Source organism: Astatotilapia calliptera, chromosome 15, assembly GCF_900246225.1.
Source record: "Astatotilapia calliptera chromosome 15, fAstCal1.2, whole genome shotgun sequence".
Classification (NCBI taxonomy): domain Eukaryota; kingdom Metazoa; phylum Chordata; class Actinopteri; order Cichliformes; family Cichlidae; genus Astatotilapia; species Astatotilapia calliptera.
In genome coordinates, this window is record NC_039316.1 from 2,542,346 (window position 1) to 2,557,387 (window position 15,042).

General features: G+C 44.8%; 1 protein-coding gene across 7 annotated transcripts in view; it reads right to left on the minus strand.

Moving 5' to 3' along the window:
• klhl29 (kelch like family member 29) overlaps window positions 1-15,042 on the minus strand; it is a 274,138-nt gene that overhangs the window by 169,255 nt on the left and 89,841 nt on the right. For all 7 annotated transcript variants that reach the window (XM_026142813.1, XM_026142814.1, XM_026142809.1 and 4 more), the window contains one exon: window positions 2,898-3,209. In XM_026142813.1, the coding sequence (XP_025998598.1) occupies window positions 2,898-3,170 (273 nt within the window). In that variant the 5' untranslated portion in view covers window positions 3,171-3,209. The remainder of the gene's footprint in view (window positions 1-2,897; window positions 3,210-15,042) is intronic.

Consider the following 15,042-nt stretch of genomic DNA (forward strand, 5'->3'; position numbering starts at 1 on the left):
ATGATACACAAAATTCACGGTTCGGTTCGACACTTTGGTGTCACGGTTCAATATTTTTTCGATACAAAAAAATGTTCATGCTTTTTTAATTTGTCATTTATTAAAATTATAAATATATATTTTAACTCAAAAGTAGTTTTTAAATTTAATGTTGCTGAAACAACAGAGTAAGAAAAAAATTAATCTATCTGATCGAGAAATCACTCATTTGGAAAACAGAGTTTATTACAGAGAAATGTCTCTTTCCAAAATAAAAGCTATACTATACGCTTCTTCTGGGCTATATTCTCAGCAGCATATTAAACATATCAGGTCCACATAAGGAGAATCCTGTGCTAACGGCTGTCTAAATGACTCGGGTAAAGTTTGTAGCATGCGTGCTTGTTGTTTTTGTCTGCTTCCACTTGTCTTTGCACTAGGATGGTGTCGGTGTAAACGTGCAGTCATATTCATTGTGTTCCCACTAGTGCTGTCAGCGTTAATCTGAAATGAGGTTATTGCTACAACACGGCAAATCTCCGTTAACGAGCTACCACGGATCGCCCGTGCGTGGGGCTGGACGGCGTCAACATGTTAACGAGCAAACTGGCAGTAGTTCCCACCCATGTAATTGAGCATTGTGTGGCACATCTGACATACTGTTTTACTTTTGTCCATGACGCGCTTACCTTCAGGGTCATACTTCACATGAAGACCAAAATAGTTCCAAAGGCCAGATCTGAATGAGGGTGGGGGAGGTTCAATTTGCCATGTTGCAACGAGCTTAGCTTCTGTCTTGCTAGCTTGTGCTGCGCTCAGTGGATCTGCGCTCGACAGTGCAGCCTAGGCGGAGTAGTCGAACGCAGATCCACTAAGTTCTCAACACAGACAGCATCGTCAGAAGAAAAGTTGATAAAAAAAAAAAAAAAAAAAAAAAAAAAAAGATAAAATAAATTAAAAATTTTGTATTGTTCGATACATATGCGTACCGGACTGAAAGCACTGTATCGAACGGTTCAATATCGATACGAGTATCGTTGCACCCCTAATATTTAGCTAACACTCTGGCATGCTAGGCTACTTTTTTGATACACGCTAACCGCTCCACACTGTTTGCAAACAGTTTAACTGCTAGCCTCACTTTTACATCACCTGTCTACACCATTTCAACTGTTTATTAATTGGTTAGTTAGACCAGCGGTCCCCAACCTTTTTTGCGCCACGGACCGGTTTATGCCCGACAATATTTTCATGGACCGGCCTTTAAGGTGTCGCGGATAAATACAACAAAATAAAACTAGTATGGGTACCGAAAAAAAGAAAATTTATTCATAACACACGTGAAAAGACCCAGGAAAACCAAGTTAACGATAAAAACGATAACAAAATAACGCTGAAAACCGATTAAAAACCCTGAAAACCATACATTTCACTGAGCCTCAACTCTCGCGGCCCGGTACCAAACGACTCACGGGCCGGTACCGGTCCGAGGCCCGGGGGTTGGGGACCGCTGAGTTAGACAACAATTTCATCTGTTAACCCATACTGTTATCTAGCAATATAATTGCTAGTCATACTTTTTCAAAATAATTTACAGTGTTATATTCACAACTTTACTTTATAGCCACATTAGCTGTTTAGCTAGCTGGCTAACAATTTCTATTGTTAACTGCTGTTAAATTGCTATCCACAATATGCATTAACTGCTAGATAGGTAACAGCTAACAATTTCAGCTTTTAACACATATTGTTAACTAGGAAATTTACTAAGATGTGATCTTAGTAAATTTAGTAACAAATATTACTTTGTTACTATTTTTTAGTAAAAAATAGTAACCTCTGATCAGAGAGGCTTCTTCAGTACTAAAACATGAGATTTGAAAATTCTTCAAAAAAACTCTTAACAAAACTTTATGTTCATATTTTTACCTGACTACCATAACAGGTGTGTATCTATTATATTTGGCTAACAATATTAATTGTTAATCCATGATGGTACCTTGCAATTCAACTGCAAGCCAAAAAAATTACCTTTTACTAATTTTGCTGACTACTGTGTGAACTATCAGTTATAATTTTTGCAAAGAAAATTAATTTGGTTATCTATACAATGTATTAAAGTAACTTAAAAAAATATATATTTATGCATTCTTATGCTGCTTTGTACTGCTCGTACATTAATTTTAATTATCTGTTAATGCTTCTATGCAAACCTGTTCGGGTCCACTTAATTTATTATTTGTAACAACTAAGCTAAATCTTTCCCACTGGTTAATGCAGAAATATCGCCTGGGACACTGGGGAATCAATGACCTACAAGATCAATATATACTGATATGGTATATAATAATATGGCTCCCTTTGTTTGCTTGTTTCTAGCACACTACAAATCATCACCTGAAAGCAGAACCCATCTGAGTCAGCTGTCAGAGATCATTTAAATAATGTAAGAAAAAAATGACAAAGGAGGCAAAAGCAGGACAAGCCAGCAATTTGGCGGAGAGAGAAAATGAAGATGGAAGGAAAATGGTTTGGCAAGAATGTGCAGAGAGAGCAGCAAAACTGGAGTGAGGGATAAAGGTAAAGAGCAAAAGAGGCTGCAGAGAGAAACAACAGAGGGGGTTTGAGGAGCTGAGACAGTTGAACCATGAAGACAGGCGTGCCAGTGCAGAAATGTTTGGGAAAAAAAGTGGGAGGGAAGAACTGGAAGACACACAGAGCGAGAGAAGAAAGCAGAAGAGTCTCAAAAGCATGGAAAAAGTTAGATATTACATCCAGTTGGGGAGTCATCACAGATTGAAAAGTTGACACAGTGAGAGGAAAGAAAGCCTGACAGAGCAGTAAAAGAGATCGAGAGCTGTCCAAGAGGAGTCAGAGGGAAGCAGGTGTCCCAGCATCCATTTGGATGAGCCTCTTACCTTGGCTGATGCCGGAGCCACCGATCCTGCTGCCGAGATGCCTCGCTTGACCACTAAGTCGCTGCTCGATGTTGTCACGGCAACTGTAACTGGAGTTGGAAGAAGGGAGGGGATGACTGGGAGGGGAAGGAGCCCCGGACGGTTGTTGCCGTTGACAACGGCAGAGGCACAGCTATGATTGGCTCCTCCATTGTGGAGGCCAGAAGGACGGATGTCTCTCCGCTCCCAGGGTGCCCGGTAGTCCCTCTCAAAGCGATGGTGGTGGCGTGACATCACTTCCTCTTCCTCTCAGAGGGAACAACAGGGGCAGGCCTGTGTGAAACGGGAAGAGGGTAAAGGTCATTTCAACCACGACGTGCAAGTGGCAGCGAGCGATACAGACACGAATAGAATAAAAGTTTCTGGGAAAAAACAAAGAACAGAGTGAAACAGTCAGTCAGTAAATTAAGGAGAAAACATGTTGACATGAAGGTGTAAATGCTCACAGCATCTGCTCCCAGCGCACCTGACTGACGCGAATACACTGCGGTTCATTTGTTGCCTCTAATTCCTATTCTCCCAGTCATTAACGAGGGCTGCGACAAGAGCGAGAGAAATGAGCGCCGCTGAGCAGCTCTATAAAAAACACCATCAGTGCCAAACCATAAGGAGCCAAATGTGTTATGCGAGGCGTCTAGGCACGGCGACGACAGGTTCAAACAAAATGGCTGAGCCAGACGCAAGCAGGTACACGCTCAGTTCAAGTTGTCCTGAGGGCAGCGTGAGCAGTAACACGACCTTGCGGTCAAAACTCATTCGTCTAAATAGATAAATACCCGCGTCACCCCCACACCCCAATTACAGCTCATCTCATACATCTAATGGCTGGTTAATTCAATCAGATTGCCCTTGAAGTGCATTGGAGGGTTCTCCCTTTTTCAAGCACAGCAGGCTGCGATTAGGGATGGGTGCCGGTATCCGGTGACATAAACGGTAGTAACCAGACCGAAAAGCAGCGCACATTTCGGTGCTTTTTTGTTTCCTGAGATGTCATACACTTTGGATTCCAGCCAATCATTTTACCTTTGCGAGCATAGTAAGCGGGCCCACGTACGTTCTTTTAGAGCAGAGCTACAGATTAAAAAAACGCCCAAAGCGAAGCGGTCTAAAGTCTGGCTGTACTCCACAGCAAAAGATGCAAACTCAGCAGCCTGCAACAAGTGCTTTAAGCTGATACTGTGCAAAGGAGGTAACTCCTCGAATCTGATGAAACACCTGGCGACGCATAGCGTTTCTTTAAAAGCCGAGAAATGCACCGTATTTGATAGCTTGCTGCGAGACCTCACACCGTGCACATCTACTGTGCGTGGGTTGCCTGTTATCAGACCCGGAGTTAGCAGCATCCCCCAAAAACCCAAAGAGGAGAGTCCTGGCCCCTAGCCCTGCCAATGTAGCAGAAATGATGACGGATGATGATGGCAGCAGCAGCCGTTCTTCTCTGCGTGAGTCGCTTAATGTTGTTCGTGTGTAATTTACGTTGAGTAGGCTAACCACGTTATTAAATTAATGCATGTAAGGTGAACTAGCAAACACCGTCGTAGTTACATGCGGCTGTCTTCTTGTTTGATGCCAGATACTCCCTTCACCCTGGCCAAAAAGGCTAAAATGACCAAAGGAAAAGTGGAAAACAGCTAAACATGAGAGGTTTTTGGACAAAGTTTGTGTTTTTTCCATTGTTTAAGCACTGCTTCCAGCCAAGAGTGATGCCATATATGCCCTATAGCTGCAGAAAAGGCTAACATTGTTATCTTTTTACAAAAAAAACAGCTAAACATAAGAGGTTTTTGGACAAAGTTTGTGTTCTAAATTCTTTAAGCACCAGTTCGAGCACCGTTTAAGCACCGGCACAGTTTCAAAAGTACCGGTTTGGTACTGGTCTCGGATAAAAACCTAAACAATACCCATCCCTAGCTGCGATAGGCTAAGAGGTGACAGCAAGCTGGAATTACATAAGAATGGAGCACGGCGCTATTGTGCAGCAGGAGCAGCGTATCACTCTTCTATTATGTCATAAATCAAAGTGGTACGGGATCTGAGCAGTGAAATCCATCACTGATGGGTTTCTAGTGCATTGTACTCAACCTCACCAAAGGCACGTTATGCTTCTCAAAGCCCTTGATAACAGATGAAATAAATATATAACAAGCTCACACCAGGTTCAGCGAGCCCCATGCAAAATCCCCTGGTCTGCAAGGAGAGAATGACAGCGGATGATAAGTCTGTATTCTGCACGCTGGGGTCTGTCATGCTGCTTCTTAGCCTCACAGAGGAGGGAACGCCTTGAAATGCCGGCTTCTCTGTGAGTATCTCTGTGTGTGCGCACTAGTGTACAAAAGCAGCATATACTACAACTGAATGTGTTTAAGCCCAGCCGTGCAGTATAAGAGTCTACGAGGAAGCTGCAAATGAAAGGTTCTCTACAAAGCTTTGATGGAAGCGATACACCAAGCAGCCTGCGGTGGGAGCACCTGCCCTACTGTAACTTTAGCTGCTGTGACCATCCATTTATTTATCCACTACAATTCTCTCTTTCTTCCTTTGTGTTTTTATCGTCTGTATTTTCTTATGTTATATATACACCCACCTCTCTCAATCCTCAGTTCATTTCATTCCCCTCTCTAATACAAGGTCTACTCTGTGCAAACACAGCAAGCTGATCCGTGGCGACAGAGTCAGACGGAGCAACCGAACGCTTCGGGACAACTCTCTCACGCTCTCTTCTCACTCTCTCTGCAATAACCTTACTCCTTCTCCATAGTAACCCCTTTTAATAACCTCAAATTTTCCAATAGAATAAGCTCGAATTATCTCTAAAAATATGTACAGAGAGACTAACAAGATTCTAGGCCAGTGGAACAATGGCAGAGTTAGAGCCAGGTAATATTCTCTTATCTCCCGAGCTCCACACCTCAGCAAAGAAATAAGAGGGCAGTTAGAAAAATTCCTCCACATGAAAACAGTGGAAGAAAAAGCAGAAAAAAAAGGGACATTATCTCCACAAAAGTCAGAATTGAGGGCAAGAGTGCATTTGCTTTCACAATTTCAGCGCGTTTCAGATGTGAAGTGAAGACATGCTATTGTGCATCCAGTGTGCTATCTAGTCTAGACGGTGATTCACTGGAAAACAGAGTGTGTTTTGTCTCCCGGTAAACCTCTTAGGACATCGGTGCACTTGAGAACAAATCAATCCATTTGATTAAAGAAAAGGCATTGAACAAGTTTGCATGTGCTCACACTAGCAAGCTCTGTGGAACAAACCTCACTAGGGTAGCACCACACATCACAGGATAGAGGAATGAAACAAGCAAAGTCGCCTCCTTTGCCGTCTTCTATTTCTCGCTAACGGCTAAAATTCAAAACATGAACAAAGTTATTCAAATACCTTCTGGAGCGCTGTGGGGATTATCCAGTGCCCATTTCAATAAAAAAAAATGTTGTTTTTCAAAATTAGTCCTGTTAAGAGAAATGCAAAAAATAGTTTGTCTGATGGAATATTTTGATCTGGCACTTCTGAGTTATTTGTAGCCAAGGCTGAGGAAACAAGACATGCACTTCAGGGTGAAGGGTTAAGGTTTTAAACACATAAAATAGCTCAAGTATTTCACAGCTTTCAAATCATATGAATGTCAAATCAAAAAATGGGTAAAAATGAGTAACGTGATGAGAATGTAAGGTTATCCACTGAATTCCGTATTTTAAATAAGGTGAAAACAAATTGATGACAAAGTCAAAATAACTTCTGTAAGAACATTTGTACCAATTCAAGTATCCATCCGTCCTCTGTTGCTTACTGGATCTGTTGTGGAGGCAGCAGTCTAACCACAGACTGCCAGAACTTGCCAACCCCGACCACCTCCTTCCTCTCTTCCAGAGACATTCCCAGGCCAGAGATGTAATCTTTCCAGTTTGTCCTGGATCTGCCCTGGGAACATGCCCACCATGCTAGTCAGATGCCCAAACCACCTAAATTGGCTCCTTTTGATATAGAGTAGCTCTACACAGAAAACCCTTATGAGGAAATAAAAACTCAAGAGACACAACCGTACCCAGGGCAGGGCTGACGGGCCCTGGGGCAGGGGCCTGGTTGGAGCTAGCCTGAAAGAGCTACAAGAGGGGCTGTAAGGTTTGGTGCATTGTAGAAGCGGCAGTCAGCGGTCCTTGCAGTCCAATCCCAGGCAGTGTTATAATTAATGTTTTGATATAAATACAATTCAAACAAATTTAAAACCATGTTATAAACAGCTGTACTAATGTGATTTTTTTGCATGTGCATTTTGATGTTAAAATGACTGAAAATACTCAATATAACGCTAATATGTCTGTGTAAAGGCACAAGAGAATGAAAAACACGATGGAGCAACAGCGCCTGCGAGCTGATTAATTAGAAAAGGTTAAATGTAGAACTCGAGATACAGAAAAGAATTAGTCACTATGAAACAAATGCAGTTCTTCATGACTGACAGCATTGCTCATGAGGGGGCTTCTGCACAACAGAACAAGTGCAGAACAATTAAAGGGTTAGCTCCGTTTTGTATAAACAGTATGCAAAGCTGCTATTTTCTCATGTCTCATATAACATCACAGCTCCTAATCAGAGGTCTGCGTGCTCCACATTTCCTTTCTTACTTTAGATAGCGAACGCAAACATCCAGCTTAGCATCATCGAGCGCCTCATACACACGACAAACGCTTCTGTTGTTTTCTAGAGGAGACTCTCACATCACCATGCTTCCCATTCTATCACTCACCCAAGTGGCATTTTCAGATTCTTGGCTCTACATTTCAATATCTGCACAATCCTCTAAGTGAATTCCTGTCATCCTGGCACTATGCATGTCAGTATGTACTGTGGAACTGGAGGCTGGCAACAGATCCCCGCAGAACGAGTGTCACCGAGACAAATCCCACTACATTTATGGTCCTCGGTGAACAGAAGGATTTAAGCTACTAATTACAGAGACTTAAATTCCCTCCACGGCTACGTTTCTGCCACTGCTTGAAAGTCTGCATGTGCGTGAGAGCCCACGTTGAGAGAGTGCGTGCTCTGTGTGTGTTTTGTCCTTTTTTTTTAGGTTAAGTACGAGAAGGCGATAAAGGAAATGTCGCTCTCAGAGGTCCTCGTGGAAACCAACACCCAACACACCTGTGGACTCTGCCAGACCAGATAAACACTTGAATGCATCACATCTCCAATGACACTCGGCTCTGCACCGCTCCGCTCTGGGGAGATGGTGCCAATGAAGATTTGCCCATTTTCTTTCACATCCAATGAAGTCACTGTCAAACTCTGGACGAGGTGACGCCGATTCAAGAGGAGGGCTGATAACCTTCGCTGTGAGGCTCACGTGTTTAAAGTCAATCTAAGGGCTTTTATTTTTTAAAGTTCATAAGATATAATGACAGCACTTCAGTCATACCCTACAGCAATTAATGAGGCTCTTCAGCTCCTGCAATCCTGCCAGCATGTTAATAATCTAACCTGAGGGTATCAGTTTCCCACGCCAAATGCTGTTTTCTGACTAAAAACAGCTCATGATCTCTTCTGTAAGATGAGAAAAAAACAAAAATTAGTACAATTACTAATCGTCTGGAAGCCCAAATAGCAACAAAAATGCTTTGGTTTCCAGCGAGAGCAAAGGGACTCGAGAAAGTAACACAATTACTATGTCAGGAATCGAGCCTAATGAGCTGACTGACTCGGATTCTCCGTTGTGTTGTCACATCGTTGAGTGTAAGGCTGTCAGCTGCAGTGTGTTGGTGGCTGGGCGCTACTTTTCCCCCCGCAAAAAAAGAGGCAATAAAAGAAATATTGATGAATCAGAACCCAAATTTCAGCCAGCTCCACATGTACAGATACAGAGATCAGATTAGATTCCCCTGCGAAACGAGGAGTTTACGACAACTTTAGATTCTTAAGCAGCAACGGTTTGGGGGGGGAAACAAAAAAAAAAAAAAGTTGTCTGGCAGGTTGGGAATGTGAGACACACACCCTTTAGAGCAGCATCTGTCACTCCGAGGCGGCACACAGCATGTTGGGGTGCGCGTGACAGAACCGCGTTAACAAAGCCATGTGGGAATGAGCGGGGAGCCACAGATAGACGTGAGGAAAGAGGCAGCGTAACAGATGGACAGAACGCAGCGACGACGGAGAGACAGCCAGACAGTGTGCGAGAGAGAGAGCAAACGAGATATAACAGCAGTAAAGCGTGCGTGCGCTTGTGAGTGTGTGCGAGCGCGACACGCAGCCTGAAATAGAGAGAAGGGTGTTAAGGATGGAGATCAGGGTGGAGTGGGGCGGGTGGTGTGTCATACGTCTGTTCTGGGGTGTGATGTTTGCTTTGCTAGCACATTCTGCCCTGTGTTTAATACCACCCAGCAGTTCCTCCTGCTACAGATACTCCCCAAGAGTGAGGGCTCCGTTTCCAATCTGTAGTAGTGTTTATTTCTATTGACCCAGTGACAGCCCAGCTTTCACCGCGTTCGCGCACAAACAGCCACGTGCTAGACTCACGAGGCTGCGCTAATGATCGGCCCGTCCATCAGCGAGGCTGGATGGTACAAACGAGGGCTGGGGATAGATGGCATGCTGTAACTTTATGAGGACAAGATATTGCTGTAAATGAGCGGCCCTGTGGGAGACATGCACCGAGTATAGAGTAACTACCGCAGGTGCACACACACGCCGCATACACAGCAATCAGAAATGTGCTGACAGTCCCTCCAGGACGACGGAGGTATTCGCCCTGATATTTAAATAATGGGAGAGACTGTTGGTACAGGAATAGCCCGAAGCGCAGCGAGCCAGAGTCTCGGGCCTTTAAAATTCTCCTTCACAGCTAGAGTCCGTCCCAGATGATGAGTCACGCCTGATGATGAAGATACAGCGCTGTCTTAAATTGGATGTTTCGCTGCCATTACACACACACCTGCCTATAAAAGCATTCCCGCACAAGCCTTATTAATTAGGCAATGTGCTAGAACCTAAATTGGATGGGAGAGAGTTAATACGTTCTTGGTGGGAGAGAATTTTTCTTTCCAGCATTTTTTTGTCTTTTTTCCCACCTTGATGAAGCAAACTGAATTGCCGGGAAAGAAAGAGGGCTTCCTGGGTATTTTTAGCTTTCCTTCTTAAGGACGCGAACAGGAGAAAATCTAATTGATGTTCCAGGAGAAGAGGTGGAAAAAAACCCGCTGGAACAACAGAGCAGAACCCAGAGGAAAGGCAAACACAGGAAAGGAACAATTAGGTTGAGTGTGTATTTCATGTGCTTGAACATTGTAAGTGTGGAGGTGAGTTATGGGGGGATGTAGAGAGAGGTGAGGAAAGGGCCATCTTTAGAAATGAGAGGAAAAGACAAATGTAGCTACAGTGGAAACCTGCAAGCCTATTGTTGGGATTGATTCTTAGCATTAGTAGGTTGAATTAATCCCAGTGGTTTGAGGGGAATTAGTACTTTGCTACTGTTCGCACACCTCATTAGTGGTCTGAGTGGAATCCAGAGACACCACACAGGCAGCAGCACATCATAAAAAAGAAAAAAAAAATTGCAGGGCTTCTCATAACAGAACCCACCAGCTTAAGCATCATAGAAACCAAAAATAGCTTCGGTTTGAGCAAATTAGAGGCATATAGGCCGGGTGTTACTTAAACAGCTGCCGCTACAGTCTTTGGCAGGAAAATAAACCCAAACCACGAGGTAATCACCAGTCACTCCGAGCAAGACCGGGAACTAATCTGAATCCAGCACCTCACATTTCCTTATCTCATCTGCCTATTAGGATTTCCACGCAGGTTCAGAGACGATAGTGAGAGATGGCACTTTGTATATTAATCTGACACCTTGATGGATGAAATACTGGTGGGTGACATGCACACACTGCCTCATTTTGTCTGAGACAGACACTTTCTGATCATCTCCTGTTTGATAAAGCATGCAAGCAAAGGCCAAATCATTCAAGGCGGATAAAAAAAAATTGGGATCAGGTGCATTAGGCACCTGAAGAGAAATAAAAAGGAAGAGAAATAAAAAGGAAGTGGGGGCCAAGGGTTATTTTTTCTTCAGATTAAGAAATATTGCATATGCCGACACCACTGACAGCAAATTACCCCCTCCGTGTGCATCAGCACAATTCTTTTAGCAGAGCATTAATAAGTAAAAGTTTCTAGCGACGTGGAAAGAAAAAAAAAATAGAGGGGGAGCTGCATGAGTGCGTGTGCAATGCATGTGTGTGTTTTGTGTGATGCAAGGTTTTCTAAGCTGCTTGTTTGCTGAGGTCTGAGTACAGGGGGTGTGTTTTTTGCTTGTGCATGATGAAAACAGCACGAGAGTCGCTCCTCTTTCCGAAAGCGTGCACGACCGCGGAAATAGTGCAGCCGACTTGAGTTAGAAACACCCCGACGGTGTATGACTGTCGGCGGCCCGGGCGTGATGATTAGCCCAAACAGAGAGAAAGCTGCTACCTCCACCACTGCGCGCCGGCGCTCAGTTAATTAAAACACCGACTTTCAACAAAACGCCACATTATCACAACAGCAAGACACGGAGCTGGAGAAAAACCCCGAGGCAAGCGTGCACGCTTCCTTCCTACGTGCTGTTTTTTCGGTTTTGTTTTTTCTACTTGGTGCGTGAATTTCCAGACGCCAATCACGCGCTGTGTTTGTATTTGTGTGCGCGTTCCGGGTGTATCCTCTGTGGCCCGTGGCAGCTGTCGCCTGTTCTCTCTCCCCGTCGCATCCTTTTCGCGTGTTTCTCTGTTCTCTAAACAAAAACCAACAACGCCATCAAAACAAACAGCTCTCCCGGCTGACGCCGCACACGGCTACACGCGCATTTACACACATAAACACACGCGCGGGTCTTTAGGCTGCGGCATTACTGGAGCTACTGTAACATGCGTGTGATGTTGTGTGTCTGTGTGTGCGAGTGTGTAGGTCAGCTTTGGAAGCGGGACATGGAGAGCCAAGTGAAGGAACAGTGACTTAATTATCTAAATGGCTGCTGCGGAGATTACTGAGGGCAGTGAGCATCCATCTCTTTCAACACCACCAGCTTAGAGTGCACGGCCAAGGAGGGGAGATCAAGAGATATAGACATCAATAAGAGAGACAGGCCAGCAATAAGAGAGTGAAAAAAGAGGCCAAGAGAATTAAACGAGAGCAAGAGATAGGAGACAATGTGGAGGAGAGCGAGAGGAGTGGCTCCTGTGACAATGATTTACAATGGAGTAGTTTGTAAGCCGACTGGCCCCGCGGATATGCGGCTGCACCCTCAACTACAGAGAGTTTGCCGGCAGCTGGGATCATGACATCACCTCTGTCACCATGGCGACGCCTCGCGTTTTCGATTTTACTCTTCCCATCATTACCATACAGATGCTTCGGGGCTGGATACTATCTTGACCCCGCCGTGAAGCATCAATGGCTCCATATTTCGCTCTTCCCATGGCTTACACGAGCGCGCGTTATTGACTTTTGCGTGGCTAAGCGGTAACCGAGGTCATCCTCAGAGTGGAGGGCCTCGGCTTTGATCCTCCTCGTGCACAAGCGGCGTTTCCTTGAGCAAGTTGTGTTCCAGTGACCCCCTCCAGGTGGTTGATCCCGTAAACGCAGAGCATCTAGACGCTGAAGAGCAAATCATAAAGAAATAAAAAGATTAATACTGTCGCTGTGCATGTCAGTTACTACACGTTACTGTAAATAATCCAACAAATGCCACCAGAACGTACTTTTCCTTAGAGGAAATTTATTAAAAAGCCTTCGTTAAATTGTTCTCGTTAAGCCTCTTTTCTAGAGGCAACGAGCAGGAAATGACATCTTACACAGCCACCATTTTCCTTCTTAAAACTTTAGTCCCTGATGGCACGGACAGTGGTAAAGAAAGCTTGTTTATGACAGGGAAACCCACTGGGTTGAATCCACAGACTGTCTGCGGAAAGAGGAAAATGAATAACTAACACTGCCTCCAACAAATGCTGTCCATGAGCCACTGAACGTGACATACTGTTCTACAACTTCCCAAATTACACCGAACACTGAATTCCGTCCTTACTTGGACCCGTCCCTGCTGAACTGTAGTCATTTTGTTTTTTCTCTTTTTGGTGATTTCCAGGAATTCGAGCCCAGGTTCTTTGGCTGATTGATGCTCTGCTGTTATGCTGGCTTGCTTTCCACCCTAGATGACATTAACAATGTGGTTGTACCATCCAGCTCCCTGGTGAGAACGTGGTGTACTGTTCAGAAGTGGAGAAGCAGACACTGAGGCTCCATATTATATATATAAAAACACCCAGCACGCCCCTGCGGGCGGTTTATCCTTCAAGCTCGGGTCCTCTACCAGAGGCCTGGGAGCTTGAGGGTCCTGCGCAGTATCTTAGCTGTTCCCAGGACTGCGCTCTTCTGGACAGAGATCTCCGATGTTTTTCCCGGGATCTGCTGGAGCCACTCGCCTAGCTTGGGAGTCACCGCACCTAGTGCTCCGATTACCACGGGGACCACCGTTACCTTCACCCTCCACATCCTCTCGAGCTCTTCTCTGAGCCCTTGGTATTTCTCCAGCTTCTCGTGTTCCTTCTTCCTGATATTGCTGTCATTCGGAACCGCTACATCGATCACTACGGCCGTCTTCTTCTGTTTGTCTACCACCACTATGTCCGGTTGGTTAGCCACCACCATTTTGTCCGTCTGTATCTGGAAGTCCCACAGGATCTTAGCTCGGTCATTCTCCACCACCCTTGGGGGCATCTCCCATTTTGACCTCGGGACTTCTAGGTTATACTCGGCACAGATGTTCCTGTACACTATGCCGGCCACTTGGTTATGGCGTTCCATGTATGCCTTGCCTGCTAGCATCTTGCACCCTGCTGTTATGTGCTGGATTGTTTCTGGGGCATCTTTACACAGCCTGCACCTGGGGTCTTGCCTGGTGTGATAGACCCCAGCCTCTATGGATCTTGTACTCAGAGCTTGTTCTTGTGCTGCCATGATTAGTGCCTCTGTGCTGTCTTTCAGTCCAGCTTTGTCCAGCCACTGGTAGGATTTCTGGATATCAGCCACCTCCTCTATCTGCCGGTGGTACATACCGTGCAGGGGCCTGTCCTTCCATGATGGTTCCTCGTCTCCCTCCTCTTTCTTGGGTTTCTGCTGCCTGAGGTATTCACTGAGCACTCGGTCAGTTGGGGCCATCTTCCCAATGTATTCTTGGATGTTCCTTGTCTCATCCTGGACTGTGGTGCTGACACTCACCAGTCCCCGGCCCCCTTCCTTCCGCTTAGCGTACAGCCTCAGGGTGCTGGACTTGGGGTGAAACCCTCCATGCATGGTCAGGAGCTTTCTTGTCTTTATGTCAGTGGCTATATATATATATATATATATATATATATATATATATATATATCACTGATTCAGAACACCATTCATGGACAGTCGGGATCCAATATGTGTGTCTAACAGGGTTGGGCGATATGTAAAAATTTTCCAACCGACAATCGTCAGTCCAATAATCAATGATGGGAGATATATTCACCCATGCGCAGACTTTTTGATGGGCGGAGCAATGTAATCATGCACGGACTGATTTGCGTGTTTACAACACAGAAGAAGTCCAAACATGGACCAACTTTCCCCCAAAAATTAAGGCTATCAGCATTAACGCATTAACATTTTAGGGATTTTGACTCCAGATGGGTTCATTATTAATCGCGTTAGTCGTGATGACGGCACGTTAAAGCTGGCAGCACTAAAAAAGTCACCAATTTGTGATCTTTCTGGCTTTAAACCAGATGAAACTGGTAAACCTGAGGATGTAACCAAGGCGGTGTGCCGCTTGTGCAGACATATACTGCAAGCAAAGTAGTTAAACACAGCTAACTTGCATGAGCATGTACATGTCCACCATCCGACTGAGTATGTGACTATCAGCAGCTTATGCAGCTCCACCAACAGGCATTTGGGCGCACTCTGAGGAGGGGGCATTTGCTCGCAGAAGAAAGAGGGTGCTGTTAAAACAGTGCTAGTTTCTTTCAGCTGACTGCTTCTATTAGCTCCGTCATTATTAGCAAACTCATGGGCAAACAAATAAATAAATCGCCCGTGTAAAAACGATCGCTG